Source organism: Oncorhynchus tshawytscha, linkage group LG07, assembly GCF_018296145.1.
Source record: "Oncorhynchus tshawytscha isolate Ot180627B linkage group LG07, Otsh_v2.0, whole genome shotgun sequence".
In the NCBI taxonomy this organism is placed as follows: Eukaryota; Metazoa; Chordata; class Actinopteri; order Salmoniformes; family Salmonidae; genus Oncorhynchus; species Oncorhynchus tshawytscha.
The window spans coordinates 44,551,586-44,577,854 of NC_056435.1; the positions used below are offsets into that span (position 1 = coordinate 44,551,586).

The window sequence follows — 26,269 nt, forward strand, 5'->3', positions numbered from 1 at the left end:
GTTAAATATCTCTCTGCTCTGTGTTTTCAGTTGCTCAGGCCCAGGAATTGGGGACTGTTTGGACTCCACCAGATTAACTGATGGGTGAGTGTAGTTTCTATATTTTTTTTCTACCTGTGACTTGACAACCTGATTTCTCCTCACTGTAAGTTTTGTTTAGTCTAGAACGTAGCATTATTCATTATTGTATATCAGGTGCTGATTGGCTGATACATGTGTCTCTTTCCAGCCAATCCATAACAGGAATTGTTTTGGGAGTTTTGGCAGCAGTGATAGTGGGCTTCTCCATCTTTGTGATAAGTGTTCTGTACCGCCGAGGTCTTGCCATCCGGCGCAAGAGAGCCATGAGGCGATACCTGGAGAGTGGAGAGGTGGGAAGGGATGGTGTGTGTGTGTGTAAGAGAGAGAGAATTAGGATCTCTTAATAAGAGTATGTGTAGTCTATTGTCTTGATATGTGTCGATATTAATTGTGTGCATGACGTGCATGTGTCTGTAGAGTTTTGAGCCTTTGGACCCTGGTGAGAAAGTGGTCAAAGTTCATGCCAGGATCCTGAAGGTCACTGAACTCCGTAAGATCAAGCTACTGGGCACCGGTGTGTTCGGCTCCGTCCACAAGGTGTTTACATCATCAACCGTCGCCCTCTTAAAGCCCCTTATTATCATCATCATCACCCTGCACCTCTCCGATTTTCCCGTAGGCCCTACATGTATTGTGCTACTTACCTTACTTGTCTTCATTTCATTGTGAGGTAACCCCTCTCCCCCTCTCTTTTCCTCCATATTTCTCAGGGCATTTGGATTCCTGAGGGAGACTCAGTGAAGATCCCCGTGGCCATAAAGACTATTCATGATCGAATGGGGCAAAATACCTTCCATGAGATCACAGAGGTAAGAAAACACTCTCACACACCCACTCTCAAGAACCCCTGCCCATTAAAGCATACTGACCTGATACCCACTTATCTTGACTCTTGCTGCACCCCACCGACATACATCACTGTTGCAGTTGTTAATATGAATGTTATTACCAAATCAAATTTATTTATATAGCCCTTCGTACATCAGCTGATATTTCAAAGTGCTGTACAGAAACCCAGCCTAAAACCCCAAACAGCAAGCAATGCAGGTGTAGAAGCACGGTGGCTAGGAAAAACTCCCTAGAAAGGCCAAAACCTAGGAAGAAACCTAGAGAGGAACCAGGCTATGTGGGGTGGCCAGTCCTCTTCTGGCTGTGCCGGGTGGAGATTATAACAGAACATGGCCAAGATGTTCAAATGTTCATAAATGACCAGCATGGTCGAATAATAATAAGGCAGAACAGTTGAAACTGGAGCACCAGCACGGCCAGGTGGACTGGGGACAGCAAGGAGTCATCATGTCAGGTAGTCCTGGTGCATGGTCCTAGGGCTCAGGTCCTCCGAGAGAGAGAGAGAGAAAGAGAGAATTAGAGAACGCACACTTAGATTCACACAGGACACCGAATAGGACAGGAGAGGTACTCCAGATATAACAAACTGACCCTAGCCCCCCGACACATTAACTACTGCAGCATAAATACTGGAGGCTGAGACAGGAGGGGTCAGGAGACACTGTGGCCCCATCCGAGGACACCCCAGACAGGGCCAAACAGGAAGGATATAACCCCACCCACTTTGCCAAAGCACAGCCCCCACACCACTAGAGGGATATCTTCAACCACCAACTTACCATCCTGAGACAAGGCTGAGTATAGCCCACAAAGATCTCCGCCATGGCACAACCCAAGGGGGGGCGCCAACCCAGACAGGATGACCACATCAGTGAATCAACCCACTCAGGTGACGCACCCCTTCCAGGGACGGCAAGAGAGAGCCCCAGTAAGCCAGTGACTCAGCCCCTGTAATAGGGTTAGAGGCAGAGAATCCCAATGGGAAGAGGGGAACCGGCCAGGCAGAGACAGCAAGGGCGGTTCGTTGCTCCAGAGCCTTACCACCCCATAGTCTTTCCTCTGCTTCCATCCCAATGGACATTTATTTATTCATCACAGCTACAGTTGTTATGTTGTACAGTACCAGTCAAAATATTGGACACACCTACTCATTCCACAAATTAACATTTCACTAGGCACACTTGTTAATTGAAATGCATTCCAGGTGACTACCTCATTAAGCTGGTTGAGAGAATTCCAAGAGTATGCAAAGCTGTCATCAAGGGTGGCTACTTTGAAGAATATAAAATATATTTAGATTTTTTTAACACATTTTTGGGTACTACATGATTCCATGTGTTATTTCCTAGTTTTGATGTCTTCACTATTATTCTACAATGTATAAAATAATAAAAATAAAGAAAAACCCTTGAATGAGTAGGTGTGTCCAAACTTTTGACTTGTACTGTATATAGTGCTATTTATATTGATATTGTTTTTTATTACCATTTCATTATTTTATTTCACTTAGTTCTGCATGTTGGAGCTCAAGGCCTAGGATTTTCACTTTACCCTGCAATCACACCTGCAACCATGTACATGTAACTATTAAACACTGAATCTCTGGGGGGGAAAAAGAAACTGTTATTAATGCTGTTAGATTTTTTTCTGAACCCCTGCAGCACATGATGGTGATGGGTAGCTTGGACCACCAGTACATCGTCAGGCTCTTAGGTGTCTGTCCAGGTGCTAGTCTCCAGCTGGTCACCCAGCTAAGCAATCAGGGGTCCTTACTGGAGCACATCAGGCACCACAGGGACAGCCTGGACCCACAGAGGCTGCTCAACTGGTGTGTGCAGATTGCCAAGGTGAGATACCGTGTGTGTGGTTGGTTGGTTGGGTGAGCGGGTGAGTGATTATGTACAGCGCCATCAGAAAGTATTCACACCACTTTAACTTTTTCCATATTTTGTTGTGTTACAGCCTGAATTTTTTTACAAATGAATTAATAGTGAAAAGCTGATATGTCTTGGGTAAATAAGTATTCAACCTCTTTGTTATGGCAAGCATAAAAACATACAGGAGTAAAAATGTGCTTAAGAAGTCACATAATAGGTTGCATGGACTCACACTGTGTGCAATAATAGTGGTTAACATGATTTTTTAATGACTACCTCATCTCTGTACGCCACACATACAATTATCTCTAAGTTCCCTCAGTCGAAGTACATTTCAAGCACAGATTCAACCACAAAGAACATGGAGGTTTTCCAATGCCTCGCAAAGGAGGGCAACAATTTAAAAATAATAATAATAACGCTTTAGATGGTGTACACCCAGTCACTACAAAAACCCAGTCACTACAAAAAATTCAGGCGTCCTTCATACCTCAGTTGCAGGAGAGGAAGGAAACGGCTCTGGGATTTCACTATGAGGCCAATGGTGATTTTAAAACAGTTAGAGTTAAATGGCTGTGATAATATTTTTACATTTTTTAAAATTGAACCTTTATTTATTAACTAGGCAAGTCAGTTAAGAACAAATTCTTATTTACAATGACGGCCTATACCGGACGACGCTGGGCCAATTGTGCGCCGCCCTTTGGGACTACCAGTCACGCCAGTAGCTAAGGAAGGATCAATAACATTGTAGTTACTCCACAATACTAACCTAAATGACAGAGTGAAAAGAAGGAAGCTTGTATAGAATAACAAATATTCCAAAACATGCATCCTGTAACGGTTTTCATATAGTGGTGATGAAGGAGAGTCGGACCAAACTGCAGCGTGTCGATTGCGATCCATGTTTAATATAACAAAGAAACACGAACTTACAAAAAACAATAAACGAAACCGAAACAGCCTATCTGGTGCAAACTAACAAAGAGTACACATAGGACACTAAGGACAATCACCCATGACAAACTCAAAGAATATGGCTGCCTAAATATGGTTCCCAATCAGAGACAACGATAAGCACCTGCCTCTGATTGAGAACCACTCCAGACAGCCATAGACCTTGCTAGACAACCCACTAAGCTACAATCCCAATACCACCACCAAAACCCCAAGACAAACACACCACAATTACAAAAACCCCATGCCACACCCTGGCCTGACCAAATACATAAAGATAAACACAAAATACTTTGACCAGGGCGTGACACATCCTGTTTGCAATAAGGCAGTAAAGTAATCCTGCAAAAAATGGGGCACAGAAATTAACTTTTTGTCCTGAATACAAAGCGTTATGTTTCGGGAAAATCCAACACGTAATCACTGAGTACCACTCTTCATATTTTCAAGCATGGTGGTGGCTGCATCATGTTATGGGTATTTTTCAGAGGAATAATGTTTGTTAGTATTACGTGATTGCTGTATTTATTTTTTTGATAAACTAGGGACTAGGACTAGGGAGGACTAAGGAGTTATTTAGGATAAAATGAAACAGAATAGAGCTAAGTACAGGAAAAATACTAGAGTAAATCCTGGTTCAGTCTGCTTTACAGCAGACATTGGGTGACAAATTCACATTTCAGCAGGACAATAACCTGAAACACAAGGTCAAATATATACTGCTTACCAAGACAACATTGAATGTTCCTGAGTGGCCTAGTTACAGTTATTTAAATCGGATTGAAAACCTATGGCAAGACTTGAAAATGTCTGTCTAGCAATGATCAACTACCAACTTGACAGAGCTTGAAGAATTTACTTATTGCAAATATTGTACAATCCAGGTATTGAAAGCTCTTGGTCTTATCCAGAAACACTCACAGCTGTAACCGCTGCCATAGGTAATTCTAATCATTGAATTTTTCTTCCACTTTGACATTACAGAGGATTGTGTGTCGAACGTTGTCAAAAGAAAGGACAATTAAATACATTTTAATCCCACTTTGTAACTTAACAACATTTGTAAAATGTCAAGTGTGTGAATACTTTCTGAAGGCATTGTAATATGACAGAAGTGTATGTGATAAAGGTCTATGTGACCGAGGTGTGTGTGCTCTCCCCTGTCAGGGTATGTACTATCTGCAGGAACACATGATGGTCCACAGAAACCTGGCAGCCCGTAACGTGCTCCTGAAGAGTGACTACATGGTCCAGATCTCTGACTACGGCATCACAGACCTGCTCTACCCCGATGACAAAAAGTACTTCTACAATGAGGTGAAAGTGTGTTGATGTCCTTGTTAGGTCACATGGAAAAACTAGACATGGATAATGTCTCAGCCTATTATTTATCTTTTGCTCAAAATTGTCTCGAAGCATCTGCTGTCATGTCTTAAGTGAGATGTTGACTAGATAAATGCCCTGTTTCTATATGTGTTTTGTATTGCTGCCATGAACACTAACTAATATATGTTTTTTTCCAATGGCCACAGGCTTTGAACTCGATGTAATTCATGGTGACATAGTTCCCTGTCTTGTCTCTCTCCCCACAGACGGCCATTAAATGGATGGCTCTGGAGAGCATCTTGTTCTGCAGATACACACATCAAAGTGATGTCTGGAGCTATGGTGAGTCACTGTTTGTGTGTGGGTTTCATGTGCTTTTATAGACTTTTATATCAACGGTAAGTAAGTTCAAAGTACTTGTGTGTATGTTGAATTACCATAATTTTACAGTGTCTATTATATTTCTCTGTCTTGCAGGAGTGACAGTGTGGGAGATGATGTCATATGGGGCGGAGCCCTACTCGGCGATGCGTCCACAAGAAGTGCCAGACCTTCTGGAGAAGGGCGAGCGTCTTTCCCAGCCACCCATCTGCACCATAGATGTCTACATGGTTATGGTCAAGTGTGAGTGACCACCCTCTCTCCTTCACCCTCAATACCAATATACCTAGTTATCCCTCTAGCCACTCTGCTGAAGAAACAGTGGTAACTCCCAGGTGCTGTTATCTACTGTGAGCAAGCTCCTCCAACCTGTGAACAATTTTTCTACCTCAGCCTCCCCAGAAAGGTGCAATCAATACCTGTGCTTCTTCCAAAGCTAAATTTAAAACATGAATAACACCATCCTGCCCTCTCCAGCCCCAGTAGTTGAGCTACTGAGTCAAGATTCTCCACCTTCACCACAGTCACTACAGCTGATGTAGTCAAGCTGGTTAGGACAATGAAGCCTACCACTTGCTCACTTGACCCTATTACCACCTCCCTTGTGACGACCTGCTTACCTGCTCTGGAGCCTTTCTTCACTCAAATTATCAACAAGTTTATTATCACTGGATGTGTCCCTCAGCTCAAACTGGCCACAGTCACAACAGTACTTAAAAAGCTTGGATCTGACCCTGACAACCTACAGAACTACAGACCTATTTCCAACCTGCCCTCACTGAGTAAGCTGTTTCTGGCCCACTCCAAAACCATCTGGCCACTCACAACCTACTTGAGCCCTTCCAGTTGGGTTTCAGAGCTAGACACAACACTGAGACTGCCATGATAATGGTCACTAATGACCTCCTCATGAATGCTGACTCTGGGGCTGCCAGCATCCTCATACTGCTGGACCTCGGTGCAGCACTCAGCACGGTCAGCCACACCATCCTGCTAAACTGCATGGGGAAGCCCCATGGCCTGTCAGACACTGTCCTGAACTTGTTCAGGTCCTATCTCACTGATCGCTACAAGTTTGTAGCCATTGGTCCTAGTAGGTCACACACAATTGTAGTCCGATAGGGGGGTGCCTCAAGTGCTAGTGCTGGTTAAGTTTATTTCATTTTTTATGTAATTTTTGTTTTTGGGGGTTGAGGTGAGGAGGACGATTATTTAAGATACTGTTTAAAGAGGTAGGGTTTCAGATGTTTTTGGAAGATGGGCAGGGACTCTTGTCCTAGCTTCAGGGGGAAGCTGGTTCCACCATTGGGGTGCCAGGACAGAGAGGAGCTTGGAGCCGGAGCTTCCCAAGAGACCTGAGGTGGCATAATGGAGTGCTCAGGTTGGGGTGTAGGGTTTGAGCATAGCCTAAAGATAGGAAGGGGCAGTTCCTCTTGCTATTCCGTAGGCAAGAGCCATGGTCTTGTAGTGGATGTGAGCTTCAACTGCAAGCCAGTGGAGTGTGTGTAGGAGTGGGGTGATATGAGAGAACTTGGGAAGGTTGAAAACCAGGCAGGCTGCAGTGTTCAGCAGGGGTTTGATGGCACAAGCAGGGAGCCCAGACAACAGTGAGTTTCAGTAGTCTAGACAGGAGAGGACAAGTGCCTGGATTAGGACCTGCGGCGCTTCCTGTGTGAGGTAGGGTCGTACTCTATGGATGTTGTAGAGCATGAACCTGCAGGAGCAGGTCAATGCATGGATGTTTGCAGAGAATGACAGGGGGTTGTCCAGGGTCACGCCAAGGTTCTTTGCACTGTGATGGCGACACTGTGGAGTTGTCAACCTTGATGGAGAGGTCTTTGAGCGGGGAGACCTTCCTCGGGAGGATGAGCAGTTCCATCTTGTTGAGATTGAGCCTGTGTGGGCCGACATCCAAGTTGAGATATCTGCCAGGCACGCAAAGATGCGTGTCACCAACTGGGTGTCAGAAGGGGGGAAGGAGAAAGTAAGTTAAGTGTCATCTTCATAGCAAGGATAGGAGACACCATGTGAGGATATGACGGAGCCGAGTGACTTGGTGTATAGAGAGAAGAGGAGAGGGCCTATAACCGAGCTCTGGGGGACACCTTTAGGGAGACTACGTGGTGCAGACACAGATCCTCTCCACATCACCTTGTAGGGTAGTTCTGTGTGAGTGAGATCAGTGGACTCAATAGGCTGAGTGAATGATTAGTTGATGTCGTCAACCTTTTTCTCAAAGTGGTTGACAAAGTCGTCTGCAGAGAGTTAGTGGGGGGGGGGGGTAGTGGATTAAGCAGGAAGAAGAAGGTTGATAAGACTTTCCTAGGGTTAGACGCAGAATCTTGAAATGTAGAGTGGCAGAAAGTGGCTTTAGCAGCAAATACAGAGGAAGAGAAGGTAGAGAGGAGGGATTGAAAGGATTAGTTTAGTTTCCTCCATTTTCGCTCAGCTGCCCACAGCCCTGTCCTGTAAGCTCGCAATGAGTCACTCAGCCACGGAAGAGGAGGTGAAGGCAGAGCCAGCCGGGAGGAAATGGGACAGCGTGAGTCATAGGATGCGGAAAGGGAGGAGAGTAGGGATGAAGAGGCACAATCAGGAGACAGGAGGGAGAAGGATTTAGCAGAATGGAGAGATTATAGGATAGCAGAGGAGAGTGTAGTTAGAGAGAGAGTGAATATTGCGATGGCGCATGACCATCTGGGTAGGGGCTGTGGTTAAGGTTGGAGGAAAGAGAGATGAAAACAGAGTTGGAAAGAAATTAATCAAAGGCAGACGTTGGGAGGTTGAAGTCGCCAAGTACGAAGAGCGGCGAGCCATCGTCCGGAAATGAGCTTATCAACGTGTCAAGCTCATTGAGGAACTTTCCAAGGGCACCTGGTGGGCAATGGATTACAATAATGTTAAGCTTGAGTGAACAAGTGACAGTGACATTATGGAATTCAAATGAGGAGATGGAAAATCTCCACTTAGGAGAAATTAGTAGACCCGTGACACCACCGTGATGACCAGATGCTCTCGGACTATGAGAGAAAAATAAAGAGCAGCTGGAGTAGCAGTGTTCCCTGGGGTGATCAAGGTCTCCGTCAGGGCCAAAAAGTCAAGGGACTGAAGGGCAGCATAGGCTGAGATTAACTCGGTGTTCATGACCGCAGATCGGCAGTTCGAAACACTGCCAGAGACCTGGAATTCCACATGGGTTATGCACGCAGGGTACACTAAAATATATGTTTTTTTGATTAATATATTTTTTAAATTCAGCAACCCTACTTCCAATGCCCCCTGCACTCCTGGTCAGCTGGTCACCTGCAGTTAAACTGCAAAAAGACAGAGGTCGTCCTGATCGGCACTCGCACTATCATCAACAACATCAGCAGCTACAGCCTCAATATTGATGGTGTCAAGGTCCTCCCCTCCAGTCAGGTTGACAACCTGGGTGTGATATTTGACAGTCAGCTCTCGTTTGATGCCCACATCAAGAGTATGACCAAAGTTTAATATGTCCATTTACGGAACATTGCCAGGTTAAGACTTATGCGATCACAACCTGCAGCTGAGCAACTCCTACCCGCCTTTATTTCATCCCGTCTGGACTATTCTAACACCCTTTTTGTTGGCGCATCTGCCAAGAACCTAAACAGGCTACAATATGTCCAGAACTGTGCTGCACATGTCCTCACCCACATGTCCCAAGAGTACACTGGATGTATTACATTGAAATAATTAGTTTTGATCTGAAAGTATAGTTGATAAAGAATGCACAAACAACTGGCACTTTATTTTCAATGGGACTCACGTGGCATTATTATAATTTACAGGCTGGATGATTGACGAGAATGTCCGTCCCACCTTCAAGGAACTGGCCAATGAGTTTACCAGAATGGCCAGGGACCCGCCAAGGTACCTTGTGATCAAGGTAAGACAGAATGCCATATTTGGGAGAAATCAGTTACTAGTAGCCCTACAAATCTATATGCTAAGAATGTGCTTTTCAACTCCCAAATGCCAGTCATTACATTCCAAAGACTGTGCCGTTTACTTGACAGTCAAACTCTTGTTCATCCAAACCAAATGTCAGCTCATGAGTATAATAATGATGTTGTTGGAGAAGTTGATTATGATGACTGAAGTTGCATTACACCAGGGAAGCCCGTCAGACTCTCCATCAGATGTATCTCACCAACGAAGCACAAAGCTGGATGACATGGAGGCGGGGCAGGAGGACCAGGATGAGGACGGCACGCCCCCTCTCTACCGGTCACAGGCCAGGAGTCTCTCGAGACTTTCAGGAATGGACAGTCACAGGGTGAGGGCTCATATGAGGCATCTCTCCATATTCATACACTATACATGGAGCCACAAGTTTTTCCGGATCATGTGACCTATCTAGGAAAACCCCTGGCCCGTATCTATGTAACATGGGTAGATCGAACCACCTTTTGGGTACCCTGTTTTCCTCTAATCCCCATCCTGTGCTGTCCCATTTCTGTATTCCCCTTAGGGTGTTCACAGCAGTCAGGCTGGATACCTGCCTATGACCCCAGGACTGGATAACCCTCAGGTCAGTCACTGGAGATGAACCATGACCATTTTGCGTACAAAGATACACTACCGTTCATAAGTTTGGGATCACTTAGAAATGTCCTTGTTTTTGGACATTAAAATAACATCAAATTGATCAGAAATACAGTGTAGACATTGTTAATGTTGTAAATGACTATTGTAGCTGGAAACGGCAGATTTTTTTATGGATATCTACATAGGTGTACAGAGGCCCATTATCAGCAACCATCACTCCTGTGTTCCAATGGCACGTTGTGTTAGCTAATCCAAGTTTATAATTTTAAAAGGCTAATTGTTCATTAGAAAACTCTTTGCAATTATGTTAGCACAGCTGAAAACTGTTGTTCTGATTAAAGAAACAATAAAAATGTCCGTCTTTAGGCTAGTTGATTTTCTGGAGCATTATCATTTGTGGGTTCGATTGTAGGCTCAAAATGGCCAGAAACAAAGAACTTTCTTCTGAAACTCATCAGTCTATTCTTGTTCTGAAATGACGGCTATTCCATGTGAGAAATTGCCAAGAAACTGAAGATCCCGTACAACGCTGTGTACTGCTTCCTTCACAGAACAGCGCAACTGGCTCTAACCAGAACAGAAAGAGGAGTGGGAGGCCCTGGTGCACAACTGAGCAAGAGTACATTAGAGTGTCTAGTTTGAGAAACAGACACCTCACAAGTCCTTAACTGGCAGCTTCATTAAATAGTACCCGCAAAACACCAGTCTCAATGTCAACAGTGAAGAGGCGACTCCGGGATGCTGGCCTTCTAGGCAGAGTTCCTCTGTCCAGTGTTTGTGTTCTTTCGCCCATCTTAATCTTTTTTTTTATTGGCCAGTCTGAGACATGGCTTTTTCTTTGCAACTCTGCCTACTCTGGTGTTATTATTTATTTACTAGTTAACCTTTCTAGGGCAGGGGTTCTGCCAACGGAGTCACAAAAAGCCGAAATATAGATAAAATGAATCACTTTCCTTTGATGATCTTCATCAGATGACACTCATAGGACATCATGTTACAAAATACATGTATGTTTTGTTCGATAATGTGCATATTTATATCCAAAAATCTCAGTTTACATTGGTGCCTTACGTGCAGTAATGCTTTGATTCCAAAACATCTGGTGATTTTTCAGAAATACTCATAATAAACATTGATAAAAGATACTAGTGTTATTCACAGAATTAAAGATAGACATCTCCTTAATGCAACCACTGTGTCAGATTTCAAAAAAACTTTACGGAAAAAGCATAATCAGAGAACGGCGCTCAGAACCCATAACAGCCAGAGGAATATCCGCCATTTTGGAATCAACAAAGTTAGAAACAACACCATAAGTATTCACTTACCTTTGATGATCTTCATCAGAAGGCACTCCCAGGAATCCCAGTTCGACAATAAATGACTGATTTCTTCCATCATTTATGTCCAAATAGCCACTTGTTGTTAGCGGGTTCAGACCAGTAATCCATCTTCATGAGGCGCAGGCACTTCATCCAGACAAAAACTCGAAAAGTTCCGAAAATGCTGCCCTCTATCCCAAAAAGGTTCATGGACAAAAAAAATGGCTTTTCTTTCCAAAAACAAGAACATTTCTAATTGACCCCAAACTTTTGAACAGGAGTGTACATGAAAACGTGAACATGCTAACACGTCTTCCACCCTATATCAATCCTATTGGATTGATCACTCATTATGCATTATATCCCCTTTTCCCCTGTATAGATGGTGTGGCCGTCAGCGTCCCGCTCTCGCCTCAATTCCGCCCGCACCATGTCAGAGAGTTCTGAAGGGCGGGGCACTGTGGTGGAGCTGGAGATGAGTGAATACTTTTTATTGGCTGGCAGCATGAGGAGAAAGCGGCATCGGGAGGACAGTGCCTATATGTCCCAGAGGGACAGCATGTCAGGGGGGCCGTCTGAGACCCCCTCCCCTGACACAGAGTGGGAGAAGGACCAGAGCGGATACATGCTCCCCGGACTGGGTGACAGCCCAGAGAGAGGTGATATACCAGAGATAGATGACGCAAACCAACATACCACACAATATGCATATAGAAACATCTATCTTTGAGTTTCTGTCTGTTGAACATATTGCATTTATGAATGTTCATTAAGCCATATAAAAAGTGTATATGGTTTTGCATGACATGTTTGGGGATGGTTGCATGGCATTGTTATAACTCTGAGTATATGAATGTCAGTATTAATTGCAAGAGTACTCAGATCATTTCAGATCTCTGGATCACCTTACTCACTCCTTTTTCTCTTGTCACCCTTCTCCACAGAGACCGTACTGTTTAGCTCCCAGATCAACCTTCCTCACTGGAAGACGTCCAAGGTCTCCTCATACCCATCAGGAACCTCGGAGGACCATGACAGTGCCTGTGAGGAATATGAGTACATGAACAAACAGGCGTCCATTATGTATCTCTCCCCCAGGCAGCAACCTGGACATTCCAAAGATGGCCCACATCGGCTGAAGATGAACAAGAGGCAATGCTCTTCTGTGCCGGACACAGAGTACTCAAAGTGCATGGGGTACAGGACATCAGCTGGGGAGAACAGGGGAGGCCAAACCAAGAATGAAGAACACCAGGACTATGAATTCCCAGCTCTCAACTCTGATTCAGACAACACAGAGCAACAGGGCTCCGGTGATATGGAATACAAGTACATGGACATTCGAAGTGTTGGACCAGAAGCCAGTGAAAGACCAAACGATCCCCCAACACGAGATGTGCCTCACCCTGGAGCTACGCCTAAACAGCGGATGAAAGGCGAGAGAGAGGTGAAGGAAGAGGAGGACAACAAATACGTAGTAGAATACGTAGCAGAGGACGACTATCAATACACTAACAGGCAGCCCAAGCTGCGGCAGGATCTCCGAGGCAGGGAGGGTCTGAGGATGCAAGGAGGAGGAGAGGGAGAGGTGGATGAGTACGAGGACATGGATTCCCTGGCCGCCCCTGGAGCTGGGGACCCAGTGGAGTACGAGAATGTGCAGAGAGAAGGTGAAGGCGCAGTGGGAGGCATGGGGGGTCAGCACACAGGGATGGGGGCATTTGTAAAAGTGCGTGCAGGGGTAGGGGAGCCTAGTGGCGGAGATTGCTCCTTTGACAATCCAGACTACTGGCAGAGCAGGTTGTTCCTGAAGCTTAACGCTGTGAACACGTAGGGAAGTGGACCTCCCTCACTGGCGCTGAAGAGGATAGACGCCTCTGTAGCTCTTCCATGCCAATTGAAATCAATGAAGGATCAGGGGAGGGAAGAAAGCCATCTAATATTAAAAATATGTGTGGCATGTTTATAACTATATTTTATTTTATGTTTTTTTTACCACGTATTCTCCCCAATTTCATGGTATCCAATTGGTAGTTACAGTCTTGTCTCATCGCTGCAACTCCCGTACGGACTCGGGAGAGGCGAAGGTCGAGAGCCGTGCGTCCACCGAAACACAATCCAACCAAGTCGCACTGCTTCTTGACACAATGCCCACTTAACCAGGAAGCCAGCCTCACCAATGTGTCGGAGGAAACACTGTGCACCTTTCGACCGTGTCAACATGCACTGCACTGCACCTGGCCCTCCACCGGAGTTGCTAGTGCGTGATGGGACAAGGACATCCCTGCCGACCAAACCCTCCCCTAACCCGGATGACGCTGGGCCAATTTGTGTGCCGCCCCATGGGTCTCCCGGTAAAGGCCAGCTGCGACAGAGTCTGGACTCGAACCCAGAATCTCTATGTTTGTATCTTTAATGTGTCTGTTACAGGTTTACATTGATCATGTTTTTATCCATAATAACATAAGCTTTGGGATGTTTTCTTTCTGTATTACAAGTGGAATGCACTGTGAGTGAGGGAGGCACTAAATGAAATGGCCAGATTACAAGCTTTGTGTTTACTTATAAGAACAAAAAATGTATTTGTACAATCTCCTTTTTCACTTGTATTTTCATGTTTGTAATATGTTAATGTTACCTTTTAGTGATATTTTTTTAGCTTTTTTAAAACAATATTCTTTTTTGAAGAATGTACATGATTGTTATTTATCAGGGGGACATAATTCTCATTCAGTTTGTTGATACTAGATCTTTAATTCATTTCTATTGTGCTGGTCTTGCTGTTTCTTCTGACAGTCCCATTTATTGGGGTAAGTGAGAAATAAAGGGGCACGTTCCATGTCAGTTGGTTTGAGCAGATTACTAGAGCTCAACACCAGAAACAACATCCATGCTTAAAAGCGCAGCATGCACTCTGGTACTGAAATCCATGCCTCAGGCTGACCGTTTCCTCAGCTGGGAAGTGTGCGTGCACCTACTGTAATTTTGTCCTAGCTCTCCAGTTCAGTGCTTCTTCATTCATTTATCTTTTCAGAAACCAAATCAGTTTTTACCATATTCGAATATCGAATAAATCAGAATGTTTTCAAATGTTTAGCTTACTTGTAAGACACTCATAAATGTTCCTCTCCCCTTGGACATCAAAAGAAATGGCACAGTGCTGAAATTCCCATTTCCATGATTAACACAAACTTAATTCAAAGCAGATGATCATGTGGTATTTGTATTTTATCACATTATAAAGTAACAACTTGTCTTGACAAAGGCAGTAAGGCCCCCTGTTGGGATGGGGTTTCTCTCCGTATATCGTGCTCAGTGAGTCTGAGTGATCACTGTTGTCTGGATTGATGATAACCACTGAATCATTTTCCGTCTGTAGACTGCTGCAGAGTCACCGGAGAATGTGATGATTAGGATGATGATGTGTCACCCACATTTTGCACAATATTTACTACTTGAGTCAGTAGTGATTAGAACCTTTCTTGGCATGTTATACTTGCAGCAAATGTGGTGCTCTGTCACAGTGCCAATACAAAAAAAGATGACCTGTGACGCAACCCATGTTGTGGATTTAGATGAATGTGTGAAATGTAGTTTATTCTGTGGTGCTACGTGTATAGGTATAGTAACTTGAAGGGGATTGAAAAACTACAATCTAAACCATGAAGCTTCACTTCTCATTTTGGCGGCATGGTTGTTGGGACGTTTTTTGTTCTTACGTAGGAAGGAGGTGGGAGGAGAATCTGGAATGAGGGTGCTGGGCTTTAGCAGCGGAGTGGAGCTTTGGATGTGTGTTGGTCTTGGAGCTTGACATATCGGGAAAAGTGTTGTAAAGAGACGTTGTCAAGATGTCTGACAACGAAGAACAAGAACAGACCATCGCGGAGGACTTGGTTGTCACCAAGTACAAAATGGGAGGTGACATCGCCAACCGTAAGTGTCCGATCGGAATGACTTGAAATGAGGTGACCTACTCTGCATGCCATTCGTTTCGTACACACAGCCCGTAGTGACAGTGTAGTCACCATAACAGGTAGGCACATACCAATGGCCTTGTTCGAGAGCGTCAAAACAGTGAATGTATCATGGGTGAATTGTGACTGACGGATCTACAAATAATAATGAATCGTTATTTATGATTCAAGGTGATGTTGGAGATCAGCCAGTTGGCAGTCGCATGTACTGTTGAACAAGCCCAATCAATGACTAAGAAGGCACAGTCCAACAGCCATGTGCTTTGACATGCTAGTCGCAGATTTAGAAACGTGTGGAATGGAAATGGGGCCCAGTCCTAGTTGTCTAGTAACTTGGTGCTAGCAAGCTGACTTCACGTGAACAATGTTAACGCGGTGTTTTTGTCAACAACGTAGGCTGTAGATGATTTAACAGTCACATCAGACAGACAGCTAGCTGTCGAGTTTAGCAAGCAAGCTAGCTAACCAACCACCTTATTTGTTAGTTATCTAGATGTAGCTAGTTGACTAGCTACTCTAGAAGTCATAGCTAGCTAGCTAGTCCAGTTTGGGGATAACAGCATTTATGTTTCCATGTCAACCACCCAAATTGTAGCTATATGATGGTGCCTGACTAACAGATTAATTGGAACAACAGAGTTTGATAGCTACCTACCCACACAGCTGGCTAACTATTTAACGTTAGCTACTTGTTTCGAGTGAAGTGAAATTTAGGTCTAACGGATATACTGTTGGCTACAGTGCCTTCAGAAAGTATTCACACCCGTTGATTTTTTTTTCCCCCACATTTTGGTGTTCCAGCCTGAATTTCAAAACTATTAAATTGACATGTCCCACTGATCTACACACAATACCCCACAATGTCAGTGGAATTTTGTTTTTAGAGACTTTTACAAACGTAATAAAAACAAATGTTTTGAGTCAATAATTATTCTACCCCTTTGTTATGGTAAGCCTAAGTATTGAATATTTCAGGAGTAAATATTTGCTAAACAAGTCATATGTTGCATGGACTGACTGTGTTAAAGAAAAATTTGAGTAGTGAATATCAAGCACACATTCAATCACAAAAAAAACAGGGACACTGCATTGAGCATGGTGAAGTTATTAATTACGCATCGGATGGTGTATCAATACACCCAGTCACTGTAAAGATACAGGGAGTCCTTCCTAACTCCATTGCCGGAGAGGAAGGAAACCACTCAGGGATTTCACCATGAGGCCATTGGTGATTTTTAAAACCGTTACAGTGTGATCGGAGAAAACAACTGAGGATGGATCAACAACATTGTAGTTATTCCACAATACTAACCTATGACGGTGTAGGCCGTCATTGTAAATAAGAATTTGTTCTTAACGGACTTGCCTAGTTAAAGGTTACATATAAACATTTAATTAAAATATATATATACAGTGCCTTGCGAAAGTATTCGGCCCCCTTGAACTTTGCGACCTTTTGCCACATTTCAGGCTTCAAACATAAAGATATAAAACTGTATTTTTTTGTGAAGAATCAACAACAAGTGGGACACAATCATGAAGTGGAACGACATTTATTGGATATTTCAAACTTTTTTAACAAATCAAAACCTGGAAAATTGGGCGTGCAAAATTATTCAGCCCCTTTACTTTCAGTGCAGCAAACTCTCTCCAGAAGTTCAGTGAGGATCTCTGAATGATCCAATGTTGACCTAAATGACTAATGATGATAAATACAATCCACCTGTGTGTAATCAAGTCTCCGTATAAATGCACCTGCACTGTGATAGTCTCAGAGGTCTGTTAAAAGCGCAGAGAGCATCATGAAGAACAAGGAAACACACCAGGCAAGTCCGAGATACTGTTGTGAAGAAGTTTAAAGCTGGATTTGGATACAAAAAGATTTCCCAAGCTTTAAACATCCCAAGGAGCACTGTGCAAGCGATAATATTGAAATGGAAGGAGTATCAGACCACTGCAAATCTACCAAGACCTGGCCGTTCCGCTAAACTTTCAGCTCATACAAGGAGAAGACTGATCAGAGATGCAGCCAAGAGGCCCATGATCACTCTGGATGAACTGCAGAGATCTACAGCTGAGGTGGGAGACTCTGTCCATAGGACAACAATCAGTTGTATATTGCACAAATCTGGCCTTTATGGAAGAGTGGCAAGAAGAAAGCCATTTCTTAAAGATATCCATAAAAAGTGTCATTTAAAGTTTGCCACAAGCCACCTGGGAGACACACCAAACATGTGGAAGAAGGTGCTCTGGTCAGATGAAACCAAAATTGAACTTTTTGGCAACAATGCAAAACGTTATGTTTGGCGTAAAAGCAACACAGCTCATCACCCTGAACACATCATCCCCACTGTCAAACATGGTGGTGGCAGCATCATGGTTTGGGCCTGCTTTTCTTCAGCAGGGACAGGGAAGATGGTTAAAATTGATGGGAAGATGGATGGAGCCAAATACAGGACCATTCTGGAAGAAAACCTGATGGAGTCTGCAAAAGACCTGAGACTGGGATGGAGATTTGTATTCCAACAAGACAATGATCCAAAACATAAATCTACAATGGAATGGTTCAAAAATAAACATATCCAGGTGTTAGAATGGCCAAGTCAAAGTCCAGACCTGAATCCAATGGAGAATCTGTGGAAAGAACTGAAAACTGCTGTTCACAAATGCTCTCCATCCAACCTCACTGAGCTTGAGCTGTTTTGCAAGGAGGAATGGGAAAAAATTTCAGTCTCTCGATGTGCAAAACTGATAGAGACATACCCCAAGCGACTTACAGCTGTAATCGCAGCAAAAGGTGGCGCTACAAAGTATTAACTTAAGGGGGCTGAATAATTTTGCACAGCCAATTTTTCAGTTTTTGATTTGTTAAAAAAGTTTGAAATATCCAATAAATGTCGTTCCACTTCATGATTGTGTCCCACTTGTTGTTGATTCTTCACAAAAAAATACAGTTTTATATCTTTATGTTTGAAGCCTGAAATGTGGCAAAAGGTCGCAAAGTTCAAGGGGGCCGAATACTTTCGCAAGGCACTGTATTAATAGGTGCTGTATGTGTGAAGTACAGAGATGAGGTAGTTATTCAAAAATCATGTTTAAGACTACACACAATGCGTGTGCACCTTATGTGACTTGTTAAACACGTTCTTCTTCTGAACTTATTTAGGCTTCCCATAACAAAGGGGTTGAGTAATTATTGACTGAAGACATTTTAGGTTTTCATTTGTAATTCATTTGTACAAATTTCTAAAAACATAATTCCACTTTGACTTTATGGTGTGTGTGTGTGTGTGTGTGTGTGTGTGTGTGTGTGTCGCTGGCCTACAATCTCAATTTTTCATATATTTTTTAAGTCAGGCTCTAACAATAAAATGTGGAAAAGGTCAAGGGGTAAGAATACTTTCTGAATGTTTGGCACTGGATGTTTGGCTGGTTTCCAGCTATGGACTTCAGAGACTGGCCTCCCTAGGTTATGACTCATAACTGCTCTTAAACGCTAGTAAATCTAAATGCATGCTTTTCAACCATTCGCTGCCTGCACCCGCATGCCCGACTAGCATCACCACCCTGGATGGTTCCGACCTAGAATTTGTGGACATCTATAAGTACCTAGGTGTCTGGCTAGACTGTAAACTCTCCTTCCAGACTCATGTCAAACATCTTCAATCCAAAATTAAATCTAGAATCGGCTTTCTATTTCGCAACAAAGCCTCCTTCACTCACGCCGCCAAACTTACCCTAGTAAAACTGACTATCCTACCGATCCTCGACTTCGGCGATGTCATCTACAAAATGGCTTCCAATACTCTACTCAGCAAACTGGATGCAGTTTATAACAGTGCCATCCGCTTTGTTACTAAAGCACCTTATACCACCCACCACTGCGACCTGTATGCTTTAGTCGGCTGGCCCTCTCTACATACTCGTCGCCAGACCCACTGGCTCCAGGTCATCTACAAGTCCATGCTAGGTAAAGCTCCGCCTTATCTCAGTTCACTGGTCACGATGGCAACACCCACCCGTAGCACGCGCTCCAGCAGTTGTATCTCACTGATCATCCCTAAAGCCAACACCTCATTTGGCTGCATTTCCTTCCAGTTCTCTGCTGCCTGTGGCTGGAACAAATTTCAAAAATTGTTGAAGTTGGAGACTTTTATCTCCCTCACCAACTTTAAACATCTGCTATCTGAGCAGCTAACCGATCGCTGCAGCTGTACATAGTCCATCGGTAAATAGCCCATCCAATTTACCTACCTCATCCCCATACTGTTTTTATTTATTTACTTTTCTGCTCTTTTGCGCACCAGTTTCTACCTGCACATGACCATCTGATCATTTATCACTCGTGTTAATCTGCTAAATTGTAATTATTCGCCTACCTCCTCATGCCTTTTGCACACAATGTATATAGACTTTTTTTTGTTTTCTCTACTGTGTTATTGACTTGTTTATTGTTTACTCCATGTGTAACTCTGTTGTTGTCTGTTCACACTGCTATGCTTTATCTTGGCCAGGTCGCAGTTGTAAATGAGAACTTGTTCTCAACTAGCCTACCTGGTTAAATAAAGGTGAAGTAAAAAAAAAAATAATAATAATAAAAGTAACCTGACAATGAAACTTGTTAAATGGCTGCTGATTCATCATGACACAATACAACCATAATGGGTAGTCTTATTCATAGAGAACACATATGGTGTGATTGAATGTAATAATGACATCTTTGGTCTCACTTCTACACTAATCTTTTTGACCTCATCTGTCTGATACCGCTCCACCTCCTATTCCCCTGACCGCCCTCTCTTCTGTTATCCAGAGGCCCTGCGTGTGGTGATTGAGGCGGCCAAGTCAGGGGTGTCTGTCGTCAACCTGTGTGAGAAGGGAGATGCTCACATCATGGTCGAGACTGGCAAGGTCTTCAGGAAGGAGAAGGATTTAAAGAAAGGTGAGGGGCTGGGATAGAGGGGAGATAAGGATGGGTGAGAAGTGCAAGAGGAATGGGGCTATTTACTGTACTGATAAAACTGTCTCCCATAGCTGTTTATGTAGGGCAGGTGGTTCAAAGCAGTGGTTGTTCTCATGATGTGGTTAATGTGTTTTCATACTGTCTCCAAATTAGAAACATCACCTGATCAGTTCAGCCTGTGGCAGGAGTCTGCATGTGTCCATGCCACACATTCACAATGAGCCTGAACGTGGGATGGGTCATTGAATATGCCAGTGAGATGACAGAACTATGAAGAGTGATATGGGGCAAGAATAGGGATGTAATTTGACATCAGTCAGGTCTCTCTCACAAACACTACAGATTATTTTAAATTAAAGATTTGGTGGTTCTCTCTTCCCTTTTCCAGGCATTGCCTTCCCTACCAGCGTCTCAGTCAATAACTGTGTTTGCCACTTCTCTCCCCTGAAGAGTGACCCTGACTACACACTTAAAGATGGGGACCTGGTCAAAATGTAGGAACCTCCATCTGCAGTAACGTGGCCCCCATCACTCTGTGTGTCTCCAGTACCCCTCTCGTCTGTCATCTTGTGTGCTGTGTTCTCATGCATCTGATGCTTGGCTGTTGGCTTGTATTTTCTGTTAGGTCTCGTCTCTCTGTATGTCTATGTGTGCCGTATGTCTATCTGTCATGTGGCAAATTCTAAGTAATGTTTGGATTACATGTCTTGTTCATCTGGCATTGGTGTTCAATTGTCACTTTGGCCATTGCGTAGTTAAACAAGCCTCTTCATCTTAGTTGTTGAATTGCCCACTTTTGTCTTCATCTCGGACCCTACCTTTCCTGTTTTGTGTCAATATATAATAATGTCACTGTTAGGAATATTGTGAGTGTAATGTGTTTAAGACCCAACTAATGGTTAAATGCCAGCTTATGCTGTGGTACTGTATGGCTGTGCCATTCTTAGAATCTGAAAAGTAAACTTTTTCATTACTAAAACAAAATCTTGGGTGTGTCCTTCCACCATGACAATGAAATTGCTAGTGTTGCTGTCTTTGAGATACATTGAGCCACCTGCAGTATTGTTGTAGGTGAACATGAACAAACCAGTAACAAAACTTACCCTCAGCATATGGAGCATACTCACCGTAATATAATCACACACATTCGATTCTTTCGTATTTGACCTTGTATTTTTTATTGACTTCTTTCCCATATGATCTTTGGGAACACAACATTGAAATAATAATCTCATCTAGTCCTTTTACACAATTACATACAGTGCCTTCAAAATGTATTCATACTCCTTGACTTATTCCACAGTTTGTTACAGCCTGAATTCAAAATTGATTAAATTGATTTTTTTCTCACCTATCTACACAGAATACCCCATAATAACATGTTTATAGAAATGTTTCCAAATGTATTGAAAATTAAATAAAGAAATATCTCATTTACATAAGTATTCACACCCCTGGCAGAAATAATTCTGAATGTCTGATGCACTTCTATTTTCCTCATGACTTAACACATTTTCATCTCCCCTTTTCCTTTCCATCTCTGCCCCCTTTATTTCTGCAGTGATCTTGGTGTCCATGTTGACGGCTTCATCTCTAATGTAGCTCATAGTTTTGTTGTGGGAGCTACTAAGGTATGTACCTTGTATGGCCTTATGACTTGGTTTTTGATCCCTCATCGCAACAGGCTTAAAGTTCCCACCTCTGCCCTGTGTATGTAGGAGGCTCCAGTGACAGGGAAGAAAGCTGATGTGATCAATGCAGCTCACATGTGCGCGGAGGCAGCCCTACGCCTTGTCAAGCCTGGCAACCAGAACTCAAAGGTGACGGAGGCATGGAACAAGATTGCTCAGTCATTCAAATGCACGGCCATTGAGGGTGAGTGCCTTCACTAGTTAAGTTGACTCTGGTTCATGGGTCTAAGATAGTGAATCAACAGTTTTATCTGACCTTTAACGTATGAAGTTTACTGTTGTGTGACAACAGTCAAATGTAGGGAGAAAAACGTTGCAATGTTGTTGTTTTTTGGTGCCTTTCTGTTTAAGGTATGTTATCTCATCAGCTGAAGCAGCACATCATCGATGGAGAGAAAACCATCATTCAGAACCCCACAGACCAGCAAAGGTACATTAATGTCTGAGCACTTGAACACTTTTAATTTACCTTTATTTAACTAGGCAAGTCAGTTAAGAACAAATTCTTATTTGCAATGACGGCCTACCGGGGAACAGTGGGTTAAATGCTTTGTTCAGGGGCAGAACGACAGATTTTTACTTTGTCAGCTCTGGGATTTGATCTTGCAACCTTTCAGTTACTTTTTACTAGTCCAACGCTCTAACCACTAGGCTACCTGCCACGCAGTCACACTTTGTAATAATTCCTGTCACCCCAGAGAATAGTGCTTTGACAAAGTGCAATACCACAAAGACAGACAGGAGGACACTAAGACTGAATGATAACTGAAAGCTTTGAGTTGCGTGAGTTTCTCTGATTGGCTACTGTTGATGCCCGTCTGCAGGAAGGACCATGAGAAGGCAGAGTTTGAGGTGCACGAGGTCTACGCTGTGGATGTCCTGATCAGCACTGGTGAAGGGAAGGTAAAAGAGAGGGAGATGTTAATTATTTTTGTTCACTGCCCCAATGAACTGTCCTAAGAAGCGCCTAATCTTTTTCCTTTACATTTCTTACCTGTCTAAATGTTTCTATGCTCTTATACCCAGGCCAGGGATGGAGGCCAGAGGACCACCATTTACAAGAGGGACCCCAGTAAGCAGTACGGGCTGAAGATGAAGACCTCCCGCATGTTCTTCAGTGAGGTGGAGCGACGCTTCGACGCCATGCCCTTCACTCTCAGGTAGGATACCAAATGGAAGCACATTAGGAGTGTCAGAGATGTTATAACCAACCCCATATCAAGACCGTACTCTTATTTAAAAAAATTTCATCAACCATCTCTGATGCTGAGTCAGGTGCTTTGAATGTCTGTTGGAAACCTCCTCAGCTAACGGATCTGTCCTGTTGCTCTCCTCTCAGGGCGTTTGAGGATGAGGCTAAAGCCCGCCTGGGTGTGGTCGAGTGTGCCAAACACGAACTGCTTCAGCCTTTCAGTGTGCTCAACGAGAAGGAGGGTGAGTCTCTGCATCTGTCTTTTCCTATCCTCTGTGCTCTTCTGTTTTGATTTACCTGTCTCATCTCTCACTCTGTCTCTCAGGAGAGTTTGTGGCCCAGTTTAAGTTCACAGTGCTGCTGATGGCCAACGGCCCCCATAGAATCACCAGCGGACCCTTTGAGCCAGAGCTCTACAAGTCAGAGCACGAAGTGCAGGACGCAGAGCTTAGGGTAAGTAAGGCTCCCAGCCCAGAGCCCAAGGCAACCTGAAAGGCTCTTCACTGCTCATATTACATGAATAACTATCCATGAACAGGGATTTGCATCTCAGAGCCTGAACTAGATAACTGTGAGTTGGCGTCTGAGGTTTTGACCGTTATATTTCCACACTTGCCAGCTCTGTTGTGGCTTCCATTGAAGAAGTCTCATGATTGACAACAAAATCCATCTCTCTCCCCCAGACTCTACTGCAGAGCTCAGCTAGTCGCAAAACACAGAAGAAGAAGAAAAAGAAGGTATTTGATATGAAAAATTAATTAAGTCGAAACACTCTTCGCTCTCTCCATTCTTATCTGTGCCCTCCTTCCTCTCTCCTAGGCCTCCAAGACTGTGGAAACCACTACTGGACAGCCAACTGAGGAGAGCAAAAAGGCAGCAGAGTAGATGGCTACCTGTCTTCCAACACCCTGACACATGCATACACACACACACTCACCCCCCAAAAGAATGGAAACTTAAAAAGTTCATCTAAATCTTCCCCAACTGTTAGCTCTTTTTGACCCACATGCCCTTTTCTAGCATATGGCCCATTGAATAAATCTGATAGATCTCAAATCTGTTGAAAATACAATTTTGTGTCCCACATCATTCATTTGATTCTGAATGAGGGTCACACCTGTGTAACACATTGTTGTAAACAATATATTTGCCATTGATACTTAACTGGAATATTAGATTGGGGAAACACATTTTTGGAATATGATGGATAAATAATCTTTTGTAGCAGTGTTTTTACACCTTATCGTTAGGTGATGCAACTTCCTGACTTCAGGATGGTTGCCATCTATAGGTGAAGTTTTATAAACTTTCTAAATTTAAAAAAAAGTAAATAAAGCAAGTTTTAATTTAAACTGGATGATATTTGTTGTAAAATAATGTTGGGGTGCCAGTCACACTTTGTAATAATTCCAAACCCTGATAAACTGACTTGGTATTTTCATTGTACATGAAGGAGACCGTCTTAGCCCCTCAAATGTTTTGCCCTAGAATCCTATTTGGTTCAAGTGTTAGTTATTCAAACATGACAGAATTGAACTGTTAGAGCACAGAATTTAGAGAACAGAATTCTCACACCAACACCTGAATAGGTTATGGGGAACGAACCCTGCTACGTTTACTGCCAGCCCCTTCTTTCCTGGTAGGGGATTTTTTTTTAGGAAGTAGTGCGCTGTTTTCAGTCAATCAATTTTAGAAATAGGTTTTTATTTTCAACGATACATCATTTTTATCAACCATCTTACATGAAACTTTTTAGTGGACAGTGTCTTCAATCAGAACTGCATGAAATCATATTTTATGCAAACCCATTATTCTGCTAAGATATAAGATATATCATCATCTGGCAAAGCTACATTGACAACAGTTGTAGTAGAATGATTTTAGTGACAGACAGATAGTTAGTTTACTTTTCTGTGGAAACTATGCACACATTTTTTATGTAATTGCATACAAGTATTTTTTTAAGCCAGCCATCAGAATAACCTCCCCATGTAGCCTAATTTGGTCAGCTCAGACATGCACACAGTTCATGTAAGTCAACATACAGATCCCTTGTGTTTTTGTTTTATTTTTGAAAAATTAAGAAAACATTCAATAAACTTTATAATACCAGTGCCTTGTTTTTTTATTTAAAAAAAGTAGTTTCCACTATTATTTTATTGATGCTTTTGATCCATGAAACACAATTTTACCATCAGAGCACAACTCATGGACTGTATAGGGCACAGATGAAAATCCTACACTATCTACGGGTCCCTGGACCTTCAGTTTCACTATGATCAGAGTTCTTCTGATTATATATATCTGTAAGGAGGACCGCAGATATTTAGTGTGGTGAAAAATAACTTGCTCACAGAGTTTTTAAACCTTTGTTTGATTTGCTTGATGAGATTTTAAAGGAAAGTTACATGGATGGAAAGTTTCACATTTTTAAAGTTGTGCACAAGTACAGTAAAATGTAATTTTTTGCTTGCTTTTTCCCAACAATGCAGTAATCAATATCAGTATTACTATGAAAAGTACATTAAAATGTCAAGTAGAAAAAAAACATGAGAAATCAAAGTAAGTACACAAAGTAAGTAAGATATAGGTAGGTCAGTGACAATACCATGATTACAATAGAGCCCCATAGTGGAGGTGTCACAATACCCATAAAATCTAGCGTCAAATGGAAGTTGTTCCAATCGTTTTTCCACCTTAACATTATCTCAGAGGATTTTAGAAACCATTAAAATAAGGGCTGTTTCATGTTGGCTTACCCTGGCATGATGTTTTGATAGCCATGTAAATATTTTGGACAAGGTGACTTTTATCAATAAATAAACTAAAATAAATGTATCAACATATTTGGCTCTATTTACATAAAGTAAAGTGTGCATAGAGTCAGTGCAAAACTACAAAATAAAATAGAAGGGTCCATGCAGATAGTCTATGTGGCCATTTTGTTCGTCTTATGGCTTAAGTCTGCCCCATCTTGCTATTACAAACTGAATCCATAGACTTACACGGTTGTAGACCAACTAAACCTACCTGTGCACAGGTGCATAATTCCAACCTAAAATATTAGTTTACGTTCAACCC

General features: G+C 42.9%; 2 protein-coding genes across 3 annotated transcripts in view; both read left to right on the top strand.

Annotated features, from left to right (window-relative positions):
• LOC112254613 (receptor tyrosine-protein kinase erbB-3) overlaps positions 1 to 14,212 on the top strand; it is a 47,298-nt gene extending 33,086 nt beyond the window's left edge. The window contains exons 16-28 of one of the 2 annotated variants that reach the window (XM_024427329.2): positions 31 to 84; positions 230 to 371; positions 499 to 618; positions 792 to 890; positions 2,592 to 2,777; positions 4,932 to 5,087; positions 5,357 to 5,432; positions 5,568 to 5,714; positions 9,287 to 9,384; positions 9,613 to 9,774; positions 9,970 to 10,029; positions 11,751 to 12,027; positions 12,313 to 14,212. In XM_024427329.2, the coding sequence (XP_024283097.1) occupies positions 31 to 84; positions 230 to 371; positions 499 to 618; positions 792 to 890; positions 2,592 to 2,777; positions 4,932 to 5,087; positions 5,357 to 5,432; positions 5,568 to 5,714; positions 9,287 to 9,384; positions 9,613 to 9,774; positions 9,970 to 10,029; positions 11,751 to 12,027; positions 12,313 to 13,202 (2,467 nt within the window). In that variant the 3' untranslated portion in view covers positions 13,203 to 14,212. The remainder of the gene's footprint in view (positions 1 to 30; positions 85 to 229; positions 372 to 498; positions 619 to 791; positions 891 to 2,591; positions 2,778 to 4,931; positions 5,088 to 5,356; positions 5,433 to 5,567; positions 5,715 to 9,286; positions 9,385 to 9,612; positions 9,775 to 9,969; positions 10,030 to 11,750; positions 12,028 to 12,312) is intronic. The other variant, XM_024427330.2, reaches the window with a different exon arrangement.
• Positions 14,213 to 14,609: 397 nt separating this feature from the next.
• LOC112254614 (proliferation-associated protein 2G4) lies at positions 14,610 to 25,300 on the top strand. Its single transcript, XM_024427331.2, has 12 exons — positions 14,610 to 15,301; positions 20,156 to 20,284; positions 20,694 to 20,799; positions 21,867 to 21,936; positions 22,024 to 22,180; positions 22,348 to 22,426; positions 22,821 to 22,899; positions 23,023 to 23,156; positions 23,336 to 23,430; positions 23,514 to 23,641; positions 23,872 to 23,925; positions 24,008 to 25,300. The coding sequence occupies exons 1-12, from the start codon at positions 15,217 to 15,219 to the stop codon at positions 24,071 to 24,073; spliced, it is 1,182 nt and encodes a 393-aa protein (XP_024283099.1). The 5' UTR covers positions 14,610 to 15,216; the 3' UTR covers positions 24,074 to 25,300.
• The last annotated feature ends 969 nt before the right edge of the window (positions 25,301 to 26,269 follow it).